General features: G+C 46.0%; 1 protein-coding gene across 2 annotated transcripts in view; it reads left to right on the top strand.

The window, feature by feature from the left end:
• The window catches only part of RAD54L2 (RAD54 like 2), an 87,769-nt gene extending 68,629 nt beyond the window's left edge, over nucleotides 1–19,140 (top strand). For both annotated transcript variants that reach the window (XM_019947676.3, XM_019947675.3), the window contains 13 exons: nucleotides 778–1,120; nucleotides 1,805–1,982; nucleotides 3,174–3,416; nucleotides 3,639–3,757; nucleotides 5,058–5,176; nucleotides 6,993–7,092; nucleotides 7,839–8,044; nucleotides 8,463–8,635; nucleotides 9,155–9,351; nucleotides 11,790–11,989; nucleotides 13,191–13,280; nucleotides 15,643–15,735; nucleotides 17,588–19,140. In XM_019947676.3, the coding sequence (XP_019803235.1) occupies nucleotides 778–1,120; nucleotides 1,805–1,982; nucleotides 3,174–3,416; nucleotides 3,639–3,757; nucleotides 5,058–5,176; nucleotides 6,993–7,092; nucleotides 7,839–8,044; nucleotides 8,463–8,635; nucleotides 9,155–9,351; nucleotides 11,790–11,989; nucleotides 13,191–13,280; nucleotides 15,643–15,735; nucleotides 17,588–18,582 (3,056 nt within the window). In that variant the 3' untranslated portion in view covers nucleotides 18,583–19,140. The remainder of the gene's footprint in view (nucleotides 1–777; nucleotides 1,121–1,804; nucleotides 1,983–3,173; nucleotides 3,417–3,638; nucleotides 3,758–5,057; nucleotides 5,177–6,992; nucleotides 7,093–7,838; nucleotides 8,045–8,462; nucleotides 8,636–9,154; nucleotides 9,352–11,789; nucleotides 11,990–13,190; nucleotides 13,281–15,642; nucleotides 15,736–17,587) is intronic.
• The last annotated feature ends 3,110 nt before the right edge of the window (nucleotides 19,141–22,250 follow it).

The raw sequence follows: 22,250 nt of genomic DNA on the forward strand, positions 1-22,250 counted from the left end.
GAGATGTTGTGAGATAGCATTAAGAAAATATAAAGTATTTAAATCGCTAATATACAGAGTAGTAATAATGTTGTTTGTGGATTTATAAAAGAAGAATTTATCCCAATTTTCTTGTTTTTTGGTGAAAGCCATTTTTCTCATAGTTCTAGTTCTGTTCCCTCTTCTATGGGGCCTTGGTCTATTTGGGGAAGAAAATTTTTTTTAAGGTTCAGAGGCTGTTTCATTTTATAGATCTCTTCATCTATGAGATTCTGTTTTTTGGGTTTGCTTCTGTGGCTGAATTTGCCATTTAGCGTTGACTGGCGAGTAACTCCAGGAAGACCTTGTCCTTTAGTTAGTTCCCACCAGCCAGCTCTCAGATGGCACCAAGACAATGGTGAGAGCCAGTGGAAGTGTCTGGATTATTCCCATCAAAATCATCCAGACTCATTTTTAATCCTAGGCTGGTACTCTGTAAAGTCATGCTGTCTGCTACCTAGTTGGTATAAGCCCTAGGAATGCAAGTCAGTTTTACTCTTAGCCTAAAGGGAAAAAAATTAAGGAAAGGAAAGAGGGAAAAGGGATATTTACTGCAAGAGTCAATAGGCCAGGTTAATGTGTCACACCAAATGCACAGGAGCTTGAATGGCTGGCTCCCTTTCACCAATGGGGGCTGACTCTTGCTTTCCTGCTTCCTTCATTTCTTCTGTCTCCTCCAGGGTGCACCCCTACTTCTCATATTGTTGACTAAGAGCAGACCCTCTCACCCTCTTACTCCGGATCCTCTTCCCTCCCTAGAGTTTGAGAAGGCCTTATGCCGCCCTGGCCCTGATGTGGTAATCTGTGACGAGGGACACCGCATCAAAAACTGCCAGGCCAGCACCTCACAGGCCCTGAAGAACATTCGCTCTCGCCGCCGGGTGGTGCTGACTGGATACCCCCTGCAGAACAACCTCATCGAGTACTGGTGCATGGTGGACTTTGTGCGCCCAGACTTCCTTGGCACCCGGCAGGAGTTCAGCAACATGTTTGAGCGCCCCATCCTGAATGGACAGTGTATTGACAGCACGCCTCAGGATGTCCGCCTCATGCGGTACCGGAGCCATGTCCTGCACAGCCTCCTAGAGGGCTTTGTGCAGAGGTGAGCCATCCTCAGGGCTCTGTTTTCTAAATCCTTGGAGAGCCCTGGTGGAATAGACATGACAAGGCTTTCCTGAAGGGGAAAGGTGGTAACAGTGGGAGGGCCCCTTTCTAGTAGGGCAATAGTACAACTTTCCTTTTACTGAATAGCTTTTCCTGAATAGCTAGCAGACGGTGGATATCCAATATTTCAGTCTCTGAGTCTGGTCCAGAAGTGCTTTTCTCAGAAGTTAATCTTTGAGGTTACTAGGGATATCTGCCTTACTTGCTGAGAGAAGCAGGAGACAGCTACCATTCTAATGACTTGAGTGAAAGAATAAAGTGGTGGTTCTCAGGGGTATGGCTTCACCAGTTTCAGCATCTTAGAAGATGTAGGTTAGGCCAGTCTGAAGCATCTCCTTGTTTTTCCTTGTTAAGATGGCATGTGTGGAGAAAGCTTAGAGAAGCAGCCCTAGATTAGGGTAAGAACCTGGAGTTCCCAGGTCACTCTGCCTCTTTGCTTTAGTTTTTATACTCAAAATAAGTTTCTTGATGGTTGCTGAGCCAATCCACATTATGGTAAGGCTGTTGTGAATGTTGAGATCCTAAAGAAGGCAGTGTGGCAGAAATGCAGGGTTCTGTTTTTATCCTGCACTGACCCCTCCTGGGCACACTGCCTTGTCAATTCTGATCTGTACCTTTGTAGGAGAGGCCACACTGTGCTGAAGATTCATCTCCCTGCCAAGGAAGAAAATGTGATCCTGGTGCGACTCTCTAAGATCCAGCGAGATCTGTATACACAGTTCATGGACCGCTTCCGGGACTGTGGTAGCAGCGGCTGGCTGGGGCTGAACCCTCTCAAGGCTTTCTGTGTCTGCTGCAAGGTGTGTTGAGGCCTCAGGGAATACTAAGACACAGACTAAGGATGCTCACGGTCCCAAGGGAGTTGTTCCTGCTGGGAGTCCTTGATAAAGGAAGAAGTTCACTGAATTGAGGGCTCCAAGGCAAGACAGTTCCCGGGAGTGCCACTCATAGACTATAATGTAAATGGTGCCCCTTGCAAATGTGCAACTTGTTATACCAAACTTGAGAAGTCACTTCCTTTCTCACTGATTTTTTTCACCTGAGAAATGGAGTGATGGTGGAACATCGTGGGACAAAATTTTTGACTGCTAGCGTAATCAGGATTCAAGAAATACATAGCATAGACACATTATTAGGGATACCTTCCATTTGATTCTGTATTTAATCAGATCAAGATCTCTTTCATTCTGATAATGCTTAAGATGGTTTGGGGACAGCAAGGCCTAGGTGTCTTTAGCACTGAGCCTCGTGAACAGGTTGATGGACCCTGACTTGTCTTTGACCTGGCCAGATGCTCTCTGTTGCCTCACAAAGGATCTGTTTCTTTGACAGCTCTCAACCAACCTGTTGGATATTATTTCCAATTGAGCACTGCTTTAATAAGTCAGCTGAAGGTGTGTGTCTGGGGACAGATGGGTTTCAAAATATTTCTTTTGTACCCACAGTCCTAGACCAGGGCAAGCAAGCTAAAGCAGACATGGTCTTGAGGATGCTGCGGTGCATACATACCCTTCCCACGCCCCCCCTCTCTTTCCCCTGGAATTCTCAACTTCTGCCACGAATAGTCCCTGAAATGACTTACGGTTGATCATCTGTAAGTTAGATACATTTGTCCATAGGGAGAGATTGGTCTTGTTTCATAGTTTCATACAGTAGTTGGCTGTAGCCACATGGTGAAACAGGAATGTTCTTGTTGTTGCTTAAATAAGAATGCAAGACTTGTGACACAGCCTTTTTGGTTGTGTACCAATCATACTGGCATGCCTCCTGGTGTGAATTCTCCCATTCATGTATCATAGCAATCAGAGTTGGTTACTGAAAATGAATGTGCAGGCTCTTTGACCATGAGGGGGTTGGGGAGACATTAATTTTTGGTGTGACTATGTGCTGTGGGAGGTGTGTGTTTGAATAACTGCATGTTTCCAGACTCCCTGGGACACCCTTAGATTGTTCTCTGCCCTATGCTTCCTCCCCTTTAACTTGAACCTCAGATCTGGAATCACCCCGACGTGCTGTACGAAGCCCTTCAGAAGGAGAACCTGGCCAATGAGCAAGACTTAGACGTGGAAGAGCTTGGTTCATCAGCGACTAGTGCCCGCTGCCCTTCACAGGGAACAAAAGGCAAGAGTGAGGACAGCGCCTCAATGGGAGAGGCGACCAATAGCAAGTTCCTACAAGGGGTCGGCTTTAACCCTTTCCAGGAGCGAGGCAACAACATTGTCACATATGAATGGGTGAGTCAAGCAGATACTTTTGTGGCCATAAACCACTGCTGAGAAGGGATTGTGCAAAGCTTTCGTGGGGAGAGGGTGGGTCTTGCGCAGTGCACTGTACTGCTAAGGTCTGCAGGGAACTATTAAGGTTGTCCGTGAGCTGCTGCCTTTGAGGGAGAGAATTGTATTTCTAGTAATCTGGCCATGGACCTGCTCCAAGCTGCCTCATTTCCTCTCCTATAGGCCAAGGACCTTTTGACTAATTACCAGACTGGTGTCTTAGAGAACTCTCCCAAGATGGTACTGCTTTTCCACCTGATTGAGGAAAGTGTGAAGCTTGGAGACAAGATCCTTGTGTTCAGGTAGGAAGAGAAAGTGCCGAGTGTGTGTCTTTGGTAAAGAGTGATACAACCCCTGCAGAGTGAGACCATCCGGGGTTGCACCAGCCCCCTTTTATCTCCATGCCTCTGCAACCAGTGCTTCTTGTGAGGACCTTCTTGCATTTCTTCTCTTTCTTAGAGTTTCTTTTTTTATCCAATGCGATTTCTCTGCAAAGAACAATTTGAAACCTTAGGCTAACATTGGAGATCACAGTCTAATCCTTCAAATTGTGACGCAGGCCAAATATGACCTGTGGCCTGTTTTTGTACAGCCTGAGAGCTAGTTTTTACATTTGAAAAGAGTTTTTTTTGTTTTTGTTTTTTTAAAGAAGCATATGCAGGGAATTCCTTGGTGGTCCAGTGGTTAGGACTCTTGCGATCCCACTGCGGGGCACACGGGTTCGATCCCTGGTCAGGGAACTAAGATCCTGTAAGCCACAGGGTGCGGCCAAAAAAAATAAAATAAAAAATTAAAATTAAAAAAAGAGAAGCATATGCAGCAGAGACTGTGTGTGGTCTGCAAAGCCGAAAAATATTTACTCTCTGGTCCTGTACAGAAAACGTTTGCTGACCCCTGGTCTAAACTGCCTCTGTGCCTCCCCAGCCTTTTTTTTTTTTTTCTAAGCTTTGTATATAAGGCCAAGTAAATGATGTTTTTTGTTCCAAGTCACATTCTCAGTCTTGCCAGAGCTTTGAGTCCCATCAAGGCCTCACTCCTCAGGGAAACAGACGTAAAGTAGATTGCTTCTCCTTTGTTCCGACTAGATTATGCTCCAGTGAGAGCTAAGTGGCAGGAGCCTGGCTTGGGAGTCTCAGACTGAGGGTTCCCATGTGTAAAATACTTTGAGAGGAAAGCGGTGATTGTAACTTAGGGAGAGCCTAGTGTTACACTGCTTTTATGGACTGGCTCTCTGGATAACTTGGAAGCAACTTAAATGATCTATCTCCTTAGTAAGATCCATAATATTGCCTGTGGCCTATAATTAGATCTAAGGCATATTCATGCAGTGTTGGTTTTTAATGCTGATGCTATTTGTTACTCTGCACTGAGCTAAATCTCAGAATTTTTCAATCGAGGAAGTAATAGGATAGAGAATTTTTTAGTAGGGTGGTGGTAATAATTGTGTGGATGACTCTACTCCCTTATGAGCTAGGGTGGTTCTTTGTGGGGAGTAGGATGTGGGAGCTCCCACTGTCAGAGGGGAGCCCGCTGGCTGGGCCTATTGGGGAACAAGATTCCCGTAGGTCCAGGAGCCTTCTGAACCAAATGTGTCCCTTTCAGCCAGAGCCTTTCCACCTTGGCTTTAATCGAGGAGTTCCTAGGCAAACGAGAAGCTCCCTGTCTACCTGGTGCTGAGGGGCAAGGAGTACAGAAGTGGGTTCGAAACGTCAGCTACTTCCGTGAGTTCATTGCTGCTTTCTTCCTGGAGCCTTGGCAAGGTCTGCCTAAGAGTTTCCTTCCCCTCTCTCTCTTCCTTTCTTCTCCTACTCCATTCACCATCACATGAACAAGAATATCTGTGATTGACTAAGGAGCAGAGAGACACTAAGAGCGAGCTGCTTTGTGTGAGGCACTGTCCTGGGCTGGGGAGCTTAAGCCAGATAGGGGGAGCGCAGAGATGTAGAAGACATATGCCTTGTCATCATCTGAGGTGCAGCAACTCAAGGACAGATTCAAAGTAGCACTGATTGATTGCCCTCATGGGGGTTCTAAGGAGGACAGAATCATCTTGGTGAGGATGGTTGGAGAAGGCTTCCTGGAGGAGGTGGGACTTGCACTAGACTTGCAGAGATGGGGAGAATTTGAATATACAGAGCTGGTGTGGCCCAAAGATCATCTTAGGCAGAAGGAACAAAGTGAACACAGCCTAGATCATGTATTCAAATTGGGGGAGATGATGTCCCTAAGGGGGTGAAAATTGGTTCTCGAGGAGACAAAAAATCTTAACTTTTTAAGAGTATAAAGCACAAATATGTATATAATGAATAAACATATACAGTATATCTGTGGTGTTAAAATTTTATGGAGGGCATGGTGATTGGGAAAAAATGTGTAAAAAGCCTCCTTAGTGGGGTGGTAATGAAAAAAAAAGTTGAGAAATATTGACTTCAGAGACTTATTGACCAGATATTGACATTTGGGCCAGTTAACTCTTTGTTGTAGGGGGCTGTCCTTTGCATTGTAGGATGTTTAGCAGCATCTCTGTTCTCTACTCACTAGATGGCAGTAGCATCCACAGCGTTATAACAACCCAAACTGTCTCCAAACATTGCCAAATATTCCCTGTGGGGTAGCAGGGTGGGGAAATCTTCTTGTTGAGAAGCCCTGGCCTAAAGGAAAGATTTAGAGAAATGGAGGTTCAGGGGGTGGTGATGAGACTCCAGCACAGGAGCTAGCCTGGATCCTTGTGTTGACTATAGGCTTGCCCAGTGAGTCAGTGCTGAGCTTTTTTGTGCTTGGAAATTGTGGGAACTCAAGTTGAAAGGTAGATTGGGGTGTTGATTGAGGGAGCCTCTAATACCAGGCAATTAAACTAATGCTTCCTACATTGGTAGTGATTCAGTTCTCCATGTAGTATTTCATACCCTTAGCTTTGCCCTTTTCTCTGCTTTACTATAGGTGGCAAATGTCACCCCTCTCTTCCCTTATTCATGCTTCTTAACTGAAGCTTACCTTTTCTCTTTCTTTTGAGCTTCCCTCTTTTCACTCATATGTCCCATCCCACTGCTCCAGTTCTATTTTTTTTATGTCTCCTTCGAGCAACTTCTTAGCCTTAGGAGCTTGTTAACAATGTGGATTCCTGCGTGGGGGAGGAACATCATCCATATCAAAACACAAAACCCTTGGTCCTTTTGCAGTCACTAGGATTCACAGGACTGAGGCAGAGCAGTTACCTTAAGCCAGTGTTTGCCAGGCTTCCTTAACTAGGGTGATTCTTTTGCACTCTGAAGTCTAGGAACCTTGGCCGTAGAATTGACCCAAGATACTAAAGGGAAAAACACAGTTTATAGTCTTTGTTGCACATGTGAATCACTTGGGGGTATTTTAAAATTATAGATGCCTGGGTCTCATGGTAGATCCCCACGGAATGTCCAGGGTGTGGAAGCTGAGCACTGTAGTGTGTGTTTGTTTTGTTTTAAACACATTTGCCCATTGATTTTGCTGTATACCACTGCCCTCATCTGTCCATTTCTTGTGTATTTCCTTCTGTCCTAGGGCTAGATGGTAGCACCCCTGCCTTTGAGAGGGAGCGGCTCATTAATCAGTTCAATGATCCCAGCAACCTCACCACCTGGCTGTTCCTTCTCTCCACAAGGTGAGTGGATCCTGAGAGGGGAGGTCAGAGGACTGCATTCAGGGCATTTGACTGCATGGGCAGGTACCACAAAGGCTTGTCCAAGTTCTGTCAGAAGAAATCTCCTCAGGTTTGTGACTTGTTCTTGAGGTCAGAGAGGGGACCCCAGAAAGAAATTGTGTTAGAAGGGCAATTATGATAGTGTCATGAATTTCTTTGAGACCTTCATTCACAATGGTCATAATTATCTTTTCTCTCAGGACGGTTCTGAGGCTTAGATGATGTGATGAATGTGAAAGTGCTTTAATAAGTAGAAAGTGTAATATAACTGGAAAAGGCTGATGGCATTATTTGTCTCATGCCAAGCGACTTGCAGGCTGTGCTGCCTTCTGCCATCAGAATGCCCTCGATAGGGTATGAACCAGTCATTCTCCTAAGCTGTTAGACTAAACACATCAGAAACATTGGTACGCAGACATTTCCCCTCAGCCAGTGACATCACTCTGGGGCCAAGATATGGGCCTTTACTCATCACAGAGGGATGGGAGGGTGGGTTTTCTTTCTGAGCTGGTAGGTACTTCCATGTTGGACTTTCAGGGCATACTTTTCAGTGCTTGAGGAATGCACTGTTCATTAGCAGAATCATTCAGTATATTCTGCTTAGGATAAAGAGGATAATATCGGGGTAGGAGTCACAGAGGGTAAAACCAATTTGAAAACTATCTTTAAAACTAAAGGTTCTGTGATTATTGGCTTGTGTTTTAAAGGGCTGGGTGCTTGGGCGTGAATCTGATTGGTGCCAACCGAGTGGTGGTGTTTGATGCTTCCTGGAACCCTTGCCATGATGCTCAGGCAGTATGTCGGGTATACCGTTACGGCCAGAAAAAGCCCTGTCACATCTATCGCCTTGTGGCTGATTTCACCCTCGAAAAGAAGATCTATGACCGTCAGATTTCCAAGCAGGGCATGTCAGGTGGGCCATCCTCCAGGCTCAGAAGAGGCACATTTATACAGGCTACCACTCTAATTGTATCAAGAGTGGGAGGGGAGGGGGGCAGGATGTGGAAACACAGGCTTTCAGTCATAGAAAGTTAGCAGTTCCTTCCATCTCATTCTGATTCAAATAATTGCTTAAGAGGGAATTTACCTCAGATTGTTGAAGATGGGTTTAATGATAAGAGCTGAGCTGGTTATGCAATTTTCTCTTAACATATTTCTGTTTCATGAGGGTCTCAGACCTGCTGTTTGACTTTCAGATATGGGGTGGCCTGAGATGGTTTAGATATTGGTAACAATTATGCCACCCACAACCTTTCTTCCAATATTTGTAGCTATGCTTTTGCAGTTTTCTTTGCTGTGAACTGACTTTCTCCATGTCTTCTCCCTTCTAGATAGGGTCGTGGATGATCTCAATCCAATGCTGAACTTTACTCGAAAGGAGGTGGAGAACCTACTGCACTTTGTTGAGAAGGAGCCAGCTCCCCAAGCATCCTTGAACGTAAAGGGGATCAAGGAGCCAGTCCTGCAACTTGCCTGTCTGAAATACCCTCACCTCATCACCAAGGTAAGACCCTGGTATGCATGTGTCCCAGTACTGCACTCTCCACTGAGGGAGGCTTGTCTGGCAAGCTAGTTTCCTTCATCCAAAGTTTTGTTTCATGCAGACAACTTGAATTCATCTGCTTCTTTTCCTTGCCCCAGACAGTCCCCCTCCCCTCTCCAAACCACCTATCCTATCCTAGTCTCATCCTAGGAGTGTGTGCTCAGTCATGAGAATAATTTGGCCGTTGTGAGTTTTCCTAGCAGAAAGAGAGGGGGAAAAGTTCTGAAAATATAGTCTGGTAATTCTCTGAACTCTCCCATCCTTTTGATATGGAAGGCAGACTTAGGTTGTCCAAAGCTGGTGCTAGGTTAGAGTTGAGAATTTATGCTGCTGACAGGAAGACAGTAAACCCACCTGTGTGTCTGTGAGCAGGCTCTTTGCTAAGTACTGGAGACAGCCAGCCATTTCTTGGTTTCAAAGTAAGGCTTATTGTATGTCACAAAGACTGGTAATTAAATCAACATCCTCCTGTGTCCCCAGGAGCCTTTTGAGCATGAGTCATTGCTCCTTAACCGAAAGGATCACAAGCTGACCAAAGCTGAGAAAAAAGCAGCAAAGAAAAGCTACGAGGAAGACAAACGTACATCGGTCCCCTACACCCGCCCATCATATGCTCAGTATTACCCCGCCAGTGACCAGAGCCTGACCAGCATCCCTGCCTTCAGTCAGAGAAACTGGTGAGTCACTGAAAAGGGAGGAAGATTTGCTGCTGGGCCAGGGTCAAGCCTTTCAACTGGTTCCTTTTTTAAATAAAGGGAGACCCTACAACTTGCTCTTTGGCTGCTGTGAACTGAGAGGTTCTGCTCTTGGATGAGGTGCTGAAGCAGTTCAGCAGCCCTGGTGTTTTAAGCAGCTCTGGCTGGAAGAGTGAGCTGCTGGGCTTGTGACTCAGGAGAGTCCCTCTGGAGTCCCGAGGAGATGCAGCTTCCCATAACACAAATGCCCAGCCCTCCCACACAGCTGCTTCCTATCTGCAGCACCTTGGTGCTAGCCCTCACTTAGCAGCGAAGTTCAAGAGTGAAGGCCAGGTCTTCTGTGGGTCTTGGATTGCAGTCAGGGAATCCTGCTGTTCCTAATGGGATTTCACTCTGTGTCCGCCTTATTCCTGAGCAAAAAATCTTTTTCTTGAGTACAGCTTCCAGAACTATTAAGAACAGGAACAGCATGGAAGCCAATTGCTAGGTGGGAGAAAAGCTCTTTGTAGGAAATTATAGAATAGTTATCTCTGTTTTTTTTCCTCATTACAAGACAAAGTGCCTCATAGCCTTTATCAGATCAGCTTCCTGATTGCCTGGTTTGCATTTTTACATTATTTGATTATCTTGAATTAAAGATAATTATTTTGAGAGGGATAGATTTAAGAATTGTTTCTTTTGACTATTCCATGTTTACAAAAAAATAAACTTGTCAAATGAGTTTCTAAAGGAACTGAAGCCATGTAAGATTTTATGTAAGACTAAATTTTGGTGAGTAAATTTGCTACTTTTTATGTATAAGATGCTTTCAAGTAGAAAATTGCCATGTTTCAAAGCCTTCAAACTTTATTTCTGTGTCATTTTCCAAGATACTGTTGCCTGAGTATGTTCTTCTCTGGTCCTCCACCCCTTTTATCTCTTTTCTGGGCTTTTCCTTGTAATAGCAGGAATGGACTAAGTCTGAACCCAGTAGGAGAAAAGCCATATGGAGGGAAGATGTGACAAATGAGCTGGGCTGTGAGGAGATTTCAGCTCCTTTTCTGGCCCAACTCTGGCCCTGTGGGAGGCATTGGCCTCTCACAGCATTTGATGAGCCATCCCATGATCCTGCTGATTCCTTATCCTGTCTGGGTACATGTGAGGAGGCCTTTCCGCCCAAATTCCTAGCCTTAGCCCCTGCAGAGTATGGGGCTTAGGCTAGATTCCTGTTACCCTTCTGACTTCTTATCCTGAGAAGAGTCCCATTGACATCTGAGCAGGGCCCCCAGCTCCTGCATAGCCACCTTGGGCAGGCATTGCGGAAGTGGGTCCCAGATCCTGGTGTGCTTGCCGTGCTACCTGGCCTATCTCGGAATGATGGCATCCACAGGGCCCCAGGGGTTGCCCAAAGGCAACCTGAGAGCAGTGTGACTGAGGAGACATGCAGACCTACTCCAACAGCAGTGGTGTGTTCTTTTATGTGCCAGTCTTCAGTCAGATGAGGAAGAGCATACCAGTCCAAGAGGCTCTCTTTCTCTGAACTAAAGACCAAAGATGCAGACTTCAGAAATCTTAGAGACAGGGGCTTTATTTCAGAAACCTTAAATAAGGAGTAGCTTTCTCAAGGTACCAACATCCAGTTGAAAGGAAGGTGAAAAGTGAGGAATGCATCATTGACCACAGGATAACATTTTGGCACTTTGGTAGTAAGAGATGCACAACCGGTACTCAGGCTGGCCATGGCTCTGTGCCATGTAGAAGCCCAACTTCTGTGCACGGCGTTTTGCCTGCTGCTGCTTTTGTGGTGGCTGTGACTTTAGGGGCACTTTGGGGATTGGCCCTGGGAGAAGTCCATTGAAAAGTAATTCAGAAGAGAGAGGTGTCTGCATTACTTATTGAAACTTGAGATTTCAGAGGGTAATGATGGTTAAAGTTGGATAGATAGTCTCAAGACCACCAGAACATGTGACGTCACATGGCCCTATTTTCTTGGGTTAGTGGGAAAATTCCACCCATCTATCTTCAAATTAGTATGCACCGTGTTCTGAAGAACTTCCCCCCCACTTAATGCCTCTTTGCCTCTACCTGACTTCCAAGGACGAATTCCTTCCAAGGACGAATTCCTAATTTATGTAGACAGTCCAAATTCTAGAGGAGCAGATGTCACCTCACATTTCCAAAAAGGCATTATTCCACTGACATTGATTCTTCTTAGACTCTGAGAGGCGTTATCCCTTGCTGTCTCTGTCTCCTCTCTGTCTCAGCCCTGCCTCTAGTCTCCTTTTGAATTTACCATACCCTGCAGGTTCTTTTGATCCTTCTCTCAGCAGCATCTGAGGCTGTAGAATGGGGAAGTCTGGAGAGGCTCAGCAGTCTTTGCAGAAAGATAAGTAAGGGCTGTTCTGCCAAACTTCCTTAGTGTGCTTCTCTTTCTCTCCTAGGCAGCCAACACTGAAGAGTGATGAGAAGCCTGTGGCCAGTGTTCGTCCTGTACAGTCCACCCCAATCCCCATGATGCCACGGCATGTCCCACTGGGAGGTAGTGTAAGCTCTGCCTCCAGCACAAATCCAGCTATGAACTTCCCAATCAACTACCTGCAACGTGCGGGAGTCCTTGTGCAGAAGGTGGTCACCACAACAGGTTGGGAGCTCCTGAGTTCTCTTCCAGGGTGCTGTCCCTTTTAAAATTACTTTGTTCATTCAGGAAGTATTTATTAAACAATGTTTGCATTCTAGGCCATACTACATTGGCACTCTAGGTAAAAATAGAGAAGGCAGCAGTCCCTGATCTTGAAGCATTTGCATTCTAATGAAATGTCTTAAGAAGAGCAACATGGAACTGGGTTTTCTTGAATGTGGTGGGTGGGATGGACTCTGAACACTGCAGAGATTGTGGAAATGTCACTGGACATAGGCTTGGACTTCAGAGAGAGGTGTGAATGTGTTGAGTCCTGCCTGACTTGTAGGGTCAGGTGGGTATGAAGGACAGCTCTCAACCTCTTTAGTTAGAAGACCTAAATGTCGCTTGCTTCTTTCTTTGTAAGTTTAATGTAGATCGAGCATGATGGGCCAGTGGTAGGAGTTGGGCAGCCCATCCGTCCCTGCAATTGATTCTGTGGTTCAGGGTAATTGGGAAGGAAAGCATTTCATGATGCTGTTTTTCATCTTGTTATCTAGAAATACTCATAATACATTTTCATGAAAACATCTTAATTGGTTTTTTTGAGTATGAAAATAATAGCTGTTCATTGTAAAAAAAAGAAAAAAATTTGAAACAAATTAAAAACAAAGAGAGAGGCTCTCAGGACTTCCCTGGTGGTCCAGTGGTTAAAACTCCACACTTCCACTGCAGGGGGTGTGGTTTCAATCCCTGGTCGGGGAACTAAGATCCCACATGCCCTGCGGCACAGCCAAAAAAAAGAGAGAGCCTCTCATAATCCTGTTTCTCTGCTGATTCTTGAAAATGCTCTTTCTCTTCATAGTGACAGGAGCAGCAGATACATGCAAATAGCTTAGGGAGGGAGAAACAAAAATAGAAATAAACATTTGAACTGAAACTTTTTCTAAACCAAAAACTCTATGATTTTTAAATTAAATCAAGGAAAATTGATCAGAAAGATGATCAGATTTCTAAAAAGTTTCTTGTTTTCACAGTATTCTTTGTTTAGACAGTTGTGAGAGGCCCTGCTGGTTTCAAAACTTCCTTGGTTCTGACCTCTGCTCCACTGAGACGCTTTAGGGAAACCATTGAGGAACAGGGGTGGATGTGGACTTTGCATTTTATTTCCCTCCTTCAGTCAGGCCCCATGTAATCTAAATCTGAGGTCTGTTGTCTCCACTAGATATTGTTATTCCTGGACTCAACAGCTCCACAGACGTACAGGCAAGAATTAATGCTGGTGAGAGCATCCACATCATCCGTGGGACAAAAGGTGAGAGCCTGACCAAAGGGCTTATTCCCTACCTTTGGTTGAGAGTGGTGGGCTGGCAAGCAAAATAAATACATATGGTTTGAGCTAGAGAGAAGATAGGAATCATCCTATAGGAGTGTAACACGTGGGGGAAACATGAGAAAATGACATTTCTAGGAGCTTAGCCGAGTGGGGTGGGCTCAAAGGATATCTGTCAGTGGCTTAAAAGAAAGGAGTTAGGGTCCCTGCATTCCTATATTTTGCCATCGTTTTTATGGAGACTCTTGGAGTGGGTTTGGATACACACAGTGTTTTGTATTGGTCTCAGCCTATCGATAGTATCGGCTAGGAATGCCTGGGGCACTCATCCAGTCCTGTAGTACTTGTGGCAAGCCCCAACATACATTTCCCCAGAGCCAGTGTTGTGGCTAGACCAGCCCTTGTTGTTCTTATTATGATTGCAAGATGCACCTCAGCAACAATCATCAAGGAACTTTGAAAAAACAAGGTTTACTACTCACAGGTCCTGTAGGGTACATGGCACACTCAAGGGCCACACAGGAAGGTTGTGGGGGGAGAGAGAGAGAAAGAGATTGTGGACCTGGGTCTCTGTCTTTATTAGGGTCCAAGAGTGGGGTGGCTAGGGTTTCGCAGGTTCAGTCTTTATTGGTGAATTTATTTATATTTTTGGCCACGCCGTGCAGCTCGTGGGATCTTAATTCCGCAACCAGGGATCAAACTTGTTCCCCCTGCAGTGGAAGCACAGAGTCCTAACCACTGAACCACCAGGGAAGTCCCTTTATTGGTGAATTTAAAACATAAGAATGGGAATTAGTGTGTGGGAAGGGAAGAGCGAGCTCACTCAAGGGTTAGTTACCTAGGTTACCTCAGGCTTTCTAAAAAGGAACTTTTCAAGGGAGGGAGCAGCCTGGTTCCTTACCTAGTAGTTTAGCTAGTAGCTGTGCCATACGGCTGGCAGTTTGTTTACCCAAGATGGATGTCTTTGAAATGGATGTCTGAGCAGTCAAAAGCTTAATGTCTAGAACTTACACTACACACAGGGAGGCCAGAATCAGAGGGAATGAGCTGTGGAATGGGTTATAAGCCAACCTGTTTATTGTTGTGCCGTCTTACCTACTTGCTTAGAGTGGGGTGGATGTCTCTGATTAGAAAATGTAGTGGGTGGATGAATAAGTATACCTGGGTTGCATGACAGAATTTTCCAGTGTGGCCATTTGAAAAGTCCACTGCCTCTGGCCTCCTTATGGAGTTCTCCAGATGAGATTGCTGGAGAAATCTGGGCTGGATGGTGTTAGGACACAGCTGAAGCCTATCTTTCATGTCAGCCTCTGCTGTGTGAGGCTCCCCGAGGGTCTTTGTTTAGTAAGGAGATTTTGCCCTAGCCTCTGTTGGGTTAAAGTACTTTTAGTTTCAGGGAAAAGATGCCATGAAATACATGACACCCAGAGAAGGTCATATGTAGCCCCCTTACTGGGTTCTTCCTGGCCTAGAGCAGGGGTATGCAAACTGTGGCCCACGGACCAGATCATGCCTGCTTCCTGTTACTGTACCTCTGAGCCAAGAATGGGTTTTACATTTTCAACCATTTTCAATTGGTTGAAAAAAAAAAAATCAAAAGTATAGTATTCTGTGACGTGAAAGCGATATGAAATTCACATTTCAGTGTCCATAAATAAAGACCTTCGGAGCACAGCCACACCCAGCTGTCATGTTACAGCAGCAGAGTAGTTGCAACAGAGACCTTATGGCTCACAGAGCCAAAAATATTTACTAACTGACCCTTTAAGAAAAAGTTTTTTGACCTCTGGCCAAGAGGCAGCCCTACCAAGAGATAGATCAAATGACATGCTCAAGACCAAGGAAAGGTTGACTAGTGCTGTGTGGGAATAGAATAGCCGTCTTGAATTATTCCTGCCAAGGGAGGGGTGTTATTGAGGAAATAAGGCTCCTTCCAGATCAAGAGGACCTGGGCCAGAACAGGAGGAGCCAATTTACTCTCTTTCACAGCACCCTATTTATTTCCTCCATTGCATTTAACCTTTCCTGATATTTTCTAGTATAATTGTCTATCTCCCCCTCTAGAGTTAAGCTCCGTGAGACAGGGCCCTTTTCTGTCTTGTGTACTTCAGTGTCTAGAACAGTGTCTGGTATATGGTAGTCACGCAGTCAATGTTTGTGGAATAAGTGAGTAATATTGGGTCCACAGCTCAGTCATCCCACTCCTCATTTCAGGGATATTGAGAGAGGATGTGACACCAGTTTTATAGCTGTTTCTGAGCCCACAGTGCCCAGGCCTGGAGTTTCCCAGGGTTGGCTGTATTGCATGTCTGCTCCTAACAGTCTTCCTCATGTTTCTTCTTAGGGACATACATCCGTACCAGTGATGGGCGAATCTTTGCTGTCCGGGCGACTGGCAAACCAAAGGCCCCTGAAGATGGTCAGATGGCTGCCTCAGGTATAGTGGCTTCTACTTTCCGTTGACCTACATGGCATTTTTGGGGGGGGGTTGGTTTGTAATTAATTTATTTTTTGAATAGATAATGTGTGCATGGTTCACAATTCAAAGGGTACAAGAAGGGGTAAAGTGAAAAGTAAGTTTTTCTTCCCTCATACTTCCAGTCATCCATTGCTCCTTCCTGGAGGTGCTACTCCTGTTTTGTTTGGTTTGTTTGTTTGTTTTATAGATTTATTTATTTTTATTTATTTATTTTTGGCTGCGTTGGGTCTTTGTTTCTGCTCGCGGGCTTTCTCTAGTTGCAGCAAACGGGAGCCACTCCTTGCCACGGTGCATGGGCCCCTCATTGCAGTGGCCTCTCCCGTTGCAGAGCACGGGCTCGGTGCGCAGACCCCAGGAGTTGTGGCATGCAGGCTCAGCAGTTGTGGCCCTCGGGCTCCAGAGCACAGGCTCAGCAGTTGTGGCACACAGGCCTAGCTGCTCTGTGGCATGTGGAATCCTCCCAGAGCAGGGCTCGAACCCGTGTTCCCTGCATTGGCAGGCGGATTCCCAACCACTGCGCCACCAGGGAAGTCCCTCCTGTTGTTGTTTTGTTTTGTTTTGTTTTGTTTTAAAAGATATTCTATACATATACATGGTACAGGGATATGTATGTGTGCACGTGTGTATCTGTGTATATTAAAAAAATGTATATATGTATATAACTTTTCTTTGCATTTTTAAACAAATGCTAATTTACTGTAATATACTGTTTGATCTTTTCTTCATTCACTAGTGTATCTCAGTGCTTGTTCCTTATCCTTTCTTTAAATGTTCCTCAGTGAAGGTTTGCACAAGATGCAGTTAGATGGGTGTAATACAGTGCATTACCGAGTTCCCTGTCCCTGGACATCTAGATTGTTGTGCTCCACCATTACAGTACTGGTTCACAGTCATATGGGTGTATCTATAGGAAAAATTCCTAGAAGTGGGATTGCCAGATCAAAGAGTATATGTGTGGCACATTAACAATGTTAGGAACTCTTGCAAAAGTCCCCTCTGTGGGAGTGGTTCTCACTTATCCTCCCACCATGAGGTATGAGGGTATGAGAGCTAGATTGCTCTTGTTCCCAGCTTTTATCATGGAAATTGAGAGACATGCAGACAAGTTGAAAGAACAGCACTGTGAGCACCCATGTATCCTACAGCTAGATCCAATGACTGTTATCATTTTCATAAACTTTCTTCTCTCTCCTCCTTCCTATTATTTGAACTATTTGTAAGTTGAAGATATCATGTCATTTCATCCCTAAATATTTCAGCACACATTTGCTAAGATTAAGGACATACTCCTCCTAGTCACAAAACCATTATCACACTAAAAAAAGTTAACAATCCCATAATATTCCCTACTAGTCAGGCCATTTTCAGATTTCCCAGTTGCCCCATTCACTTTCATGGCCATGGATTTTGTTTTGTTTTTAACCAGGATGGACTGCTTTTTGAACTTCATTTTCCTCTTTTCTCCCATCCTGGTCACTGACCATCTTTGCCCCCAGAAGGAGTGTGACTAAAAGAATATCTTTCAGCATTTCATATCCTTTATTTCATAGGATCCACCTTGGTGGAGTTTTACAGGAAACTGGGGTACAGAGAAGTTACATGTCTTTGCATGGATAGACTTGTTTCCTAGATCAAAGGACTTCTTTCTTTGTGATTGGGAAAAATTGACTGGGTGATGTTGTTTGCACATCAAACTATTTGAATTTGGGGGACCACAGGACAGGATTTTTTTTTTTAATGGAATCTTGTCTTACACCCGCCTTCTCTCCCTGACCATTCTGGTTCTCAGTTACCTACATTTCGTCCCCAGGTTCCCAGGGGCCTTCTCTCGAGTCTACAAGCAACGGCAGACACAGTGCCTCATCACCCAAAGCCCCCGACCCTGAGGGGCTGGCCAGGCCTGTCTCTCCAGACAGCCCGGAGATCATCAGTGAGCTCCAGCAGTATGCAGATGTGGCTGCTGCCCGGGAATCCCGTCAGAGCTCCCCAAGCTCCAATGCTGCCCTGCCTGGCCCCCCAGCTCAACTTGTGGACAGCAGTGCTGTTCCTGGGACAGCTCTTGGGACTGAACCTAGACATGGGGGTCATTGCCTCAATAGTTCCCTCTTGGTGACCGGCCAGCCCTGTGGTGACAGGCACCCAGTGTTGGACTTAAGGGGCCACAAGCGAAAGTTGGCCACACCACCTGCTGCCCAGGAGTCAGCCCGCCGGCGGTCCAGGAAGGGCCATCTGCCAGCCCCCGTGCAGCCGTATGAACACGGGTATCCAGTTTCTGGCGGGTTTGCCATGCCACCCGTCTCCTTAAACCATAACCTCACCCCACCCTTCACCTCCCAGGCTGGGGAGAATTCCCTGTTTATGGGCAGTACCCCCTCCTACTACCAGCTGTCCAATTTGCTGGCAGATGCCCGCCTGGTGTTTCCAGTGACTACTGACCCTCTGGTGCCAGCAGGCCCCGTCAGTTCCTCTTCCACGGCTACCTCAGTCACTGCCAGCAACCCCTCCTTCATGCTCAACCCCTCTGTACCAGGGATACTACCCAGCTACTCACTCCCATTCTCACAGCCACTCCTGTCCGAGCCGAGGATGTTTGCGCCTTTTCCTTCCCCTGTCTTGCCCGGCAACCTTTCACGGGGCATGTCTGTCTACCCAGGCTACATATCCCCACATGCAGGCTACCCAGCTGGCGGCCTTCTCCGGTCCCAGGTGCCTCCATTTGACTCTCATGAGGTTGCTGAGGTGGGGTTCAGCTCCAATGATGATGAGGATAAGGACGATGATGTAATAGAGGTCACTGGGAAATAGCTGGGGAGCCCCTCTGCAGCTCACTCGGGGCCCCAGCAGGTTGCCCACCAAGATGGAAGGCAGCAATCTGGGCTTTCTGAGAATAGGGCACTTGGCAGGAGGGAAGAGGAAGAGGACAAAGAAGGGTGGTTGACCATAGGTGGCAGGGCTCTGTTGCTGTTTAACAAAAGAGGCAAAAATAATCCAACAGAGCAGCAATAGTGGGAAATCAGGGACCTAAAACAGGAATGGAGAGGCAGGGCAGTCTGCCTCTCTTCCTGCCTGCCTTGCTTATGCTGTCTGCTTGCTTGCTTGCCCATCTGAGGGTAGATGCTCACATCCCATTTCTGTCTTTGGGAACATTCTCTCCCGAGAGAGCTGCCTTACTGGGTGATTTAGCTTGGCCTGGAGAGGGAAGGGGAGGGAGGGAGGGTAAGAGAAGAAGGGTAGGCAGACTGAGATTCCACGTGAAGTGGAATCCTTTTAGGGGGTGGGAAAGAAGCAGACCAGGTATGTGTGTGTGTGCCTGTGTGTGTGTTTATGTTTGTACTTACATGTATGTAACAGAGCAGGGGTGAAGGCGGGTGGGAAGGGAGGGAGGGAGGGACTAAAGGGGAAACTAAGAAATGAATTTATCTTTTGTAAAATGGAAATCAGAGTGTGGTGGTTCATGGCAACTATTAGTATGAACATCAGGGTGAGCCCAGGAGAAGAGCCATGGAAACCACAAGTTTCCTTCTACTTGGGTGAAGACAAGGCCCAGCTAACCCACGTCCCTGGTTATCAGAGCCAGACTTGTTTTAAAATTTGGGGGAAATTATTAGAGAAAATGGGCATTACCAATCTGTGTCTCTTTCCCCAGTGGCTGTCTCTGAGCAGATCTCCCTTTCTGGGGTGTGAGATTGTCTGCGTGCAGAGACTGGGAGGGAGAAGCATTGCAGTGTGTGAGTGGGAGGTCATGGAGTTGTGGCCAGAAAAAACATTCTTCACAAGGTTGGAACTGAGCCCCCAGCTGCCTGTTCTGGTGGCCTTTCCTTTTCCTTCTCCATTAGAGAGCTCCATGTTAATTTATTTCTTAAGGGCAATTATTTATTATTTGGACTTTTCATGTGTCTTGGTTCTTTTTTGGGGGGGTGGGAGGGGAGGTTAGGGTAAGGAGGGTAGGAGATGGGAAGGGAAATTTTAAGATATCTCAGACCCCATAGCTGCTGGTGAATAAATCCTGGGTAGATGGTGAATTGACCAAGGAAAGAAAGTTAGGCTTGACCAAGGTTTACACTAAACAACTATGTTTTCAGGAAATGGCCCCTCAGGAAGATCAGGGAATCCTGTGACGGATAGTTAGTGATGGTGAGACTCATTCCACAGTGCTTGAAATTTAGGATCATGGAGTTTGCAATTGGGAAGTAAGTGACCCCAAATTTGGAGCTGTGTCCTCCTGGGATGACCTTAGGGACAGGCTCTCTATGCTGACTAGTGAAGCTGTGTATAGGTGGCTGCTGGGTTGAGGGAACAGACTGTTGATTTCCTATTGGGAAATGTCTTGGCTTCCTCAACCTATCGGATGATCATTGTGGGCCTGGTGTCTGCTACCTCCATCCTCTTTGAAGGAACATGGAGGAGCCCTTCCTCTGTAGGAGACTTAAATCGTCTTAAAAGAATACATCAGTCATTCTGGGTCTCCGCCAGGGGCGAGGGGGCATCTAGGCGTTAAGCATAAACACTGGTTGTCTTCATATTGCCTTTTTCCCCCCTGCTGCTAAGACCTTGCTGGGCAGTTCTTTATGATGAACAAACCCTGTCTGGCTTTAGAGCTTTACCACCTACCCATGGGTCCCTCCTCACTGGGCAGCTGCTGCACCTGCCTCTGCCAAGCCCTGGAGGCAACTTAGCCAGCTCACACCTAGTAGTATCTGCTTGCTTCTGCAACTCTTCTGACCAGCCTGTTTCCATTGTTGGGGAGTCTTAGCACACTCTGGCATATTATCCCCAGAGAAGAGACAAGGAGATGGCTGATGGATGGGTGTGTGTGTGTGTGTGTGTGTGTGTGTGTGTGTGTGTGTGCACTGTTCAGTTACACCAAAAGTGGAACTTAGGGAGCTTGCTTTCTGTATTTTCATAAGCACCCTGTCAGACATTTAACTCTCCTACTTATAGAAGCCTTAGACCTACAATTTAGCTATGCAAATTATTTTAATAATTTAAAAACAGCAGTTCCAACCAGTGCTTTCTCTTTCAGATGCATCCCAAGAATGAATGATGAAGGGACTCAGTTAGAGTGGGCTCTCAGGTTGAGGCTGGTTAATGGGAGTAAGCTAGCCTGGATCTCTGATTTGCAGAGCACACTCACAACCTGGGTTACAACTGATGCCTCTAAGGCTCCGGAGCACTGGGATCCCAGAAATTGTGTGTGTGTGTGTGTGTGTGTGTGTGTGTGTGTGTGTGTGTGTGGAAGGAGGGATATTTCTATGTTCACCTCTAGGAAATCACAGCAGCAAGCTCTGAGAATCCAGAAACTATCCCAGCAAGGAACCAAAACCAGTCACTGGAGGGATGGGCTTTTGAAGGTACCGGGAAGTAATGGGTGTTCTGAGTGGCAGCATGTGCCTGCTCTCTACCCAGTGGTTCCATGGGCTGGGTCTTGCTTCAACTCAGGAGAGGCCATAGTTTTGGGAGGCTGACCTGGCTAGACAAGATTTTCTTTGATATGTGCAGCTTATATTGTGTAAGGGGGTAGGGCTGGGATCATGGGAAATTAAGAGTGCTACTGGTTCCATGGTTTGTTTCGTTGTTGTTTTTTTTTATTGAACCTGAAAATACTTTGACTTTTCTGTCGTCTCTTTCTGTGTGCTGGTAGGCAAGCGTGCATGCACACCAAACATAAGCATATGTGTGAGGGTAGCAGGAAATGTCTCAGAGCCCAAGAACCATGTTCTACAGTTCCTTTGATCAGAAACACTTGGTGTTGATGTCCACGCACCGTCCAGGCCTGAGTAAGGGAAGGATGGTGATAAGGGGGAGGGCAGAAGATCAGGTCTAGGTATCTTGCCTCGCTACTGTCTTCCATAGAATGTTTTCAAGGGCCTTTCAAGCCCCATCTGTCTGGTTTAGCCTAAATCCTCAGCCTAGGGAATATAGTACAATTTAATAATTCAGGATTACCATTTGTAATAATGCTTTATTCCCTTTTCTCAGTACCTTTGTAGATAAAAATTCAACAGAGACAGATTAGCCAGTTAATTGAGAAAGTAAGTGAACCATGTTGGATCCAGATATTTTTCTTCAGATTAGATATCTGCAAAGTTTTCACCCCCTTGAGTTATGCTTCTTAAGCATCTTTTGACTTAAGGATGTCTCTGGTCCTTGGAACTCTATTCCCTAGGAATTAGTGTGTGGAATCACTATATACTTGTGATTCACAACTAAATATGAAAATTTCCCACTCCAGGACATGAAGCAAATCGTTGGGGTAATATTTTGCTGATAGGTTGAAACACTCAACCAAACTTTAGCCATCTGGGTAGGACTGTCACTCCCAAAGCACTCAGCAGAGCAAGGCTCTCTGCTTGTCTGTTCATGCCTGGCATTGCTCTGGAACTGAGTCCTCATCCCATGGGGAAGGTCTTCTGGGGCTTTACATTCCTTGTTCCTAGTGTTCCTGGCCATGACCCCCTTGTGCTTCTCAGTTC

The sequence above is a fragment of the Tursiops truncatus genome, chromosome 10, assembly GCF_011762595.2.
Source record: "Tursiops truncatus isolate mTurTru1 chromosome 10, mTurTru1.mat.Y, whole genome shotgun sequence".
Classification (NCBI taxonomy): Eukaryota; Metazoa; Chordata; class Mammalia; order Artiodactyla; family Delphinidae; genus Tursiops; species Tursiops truncatus.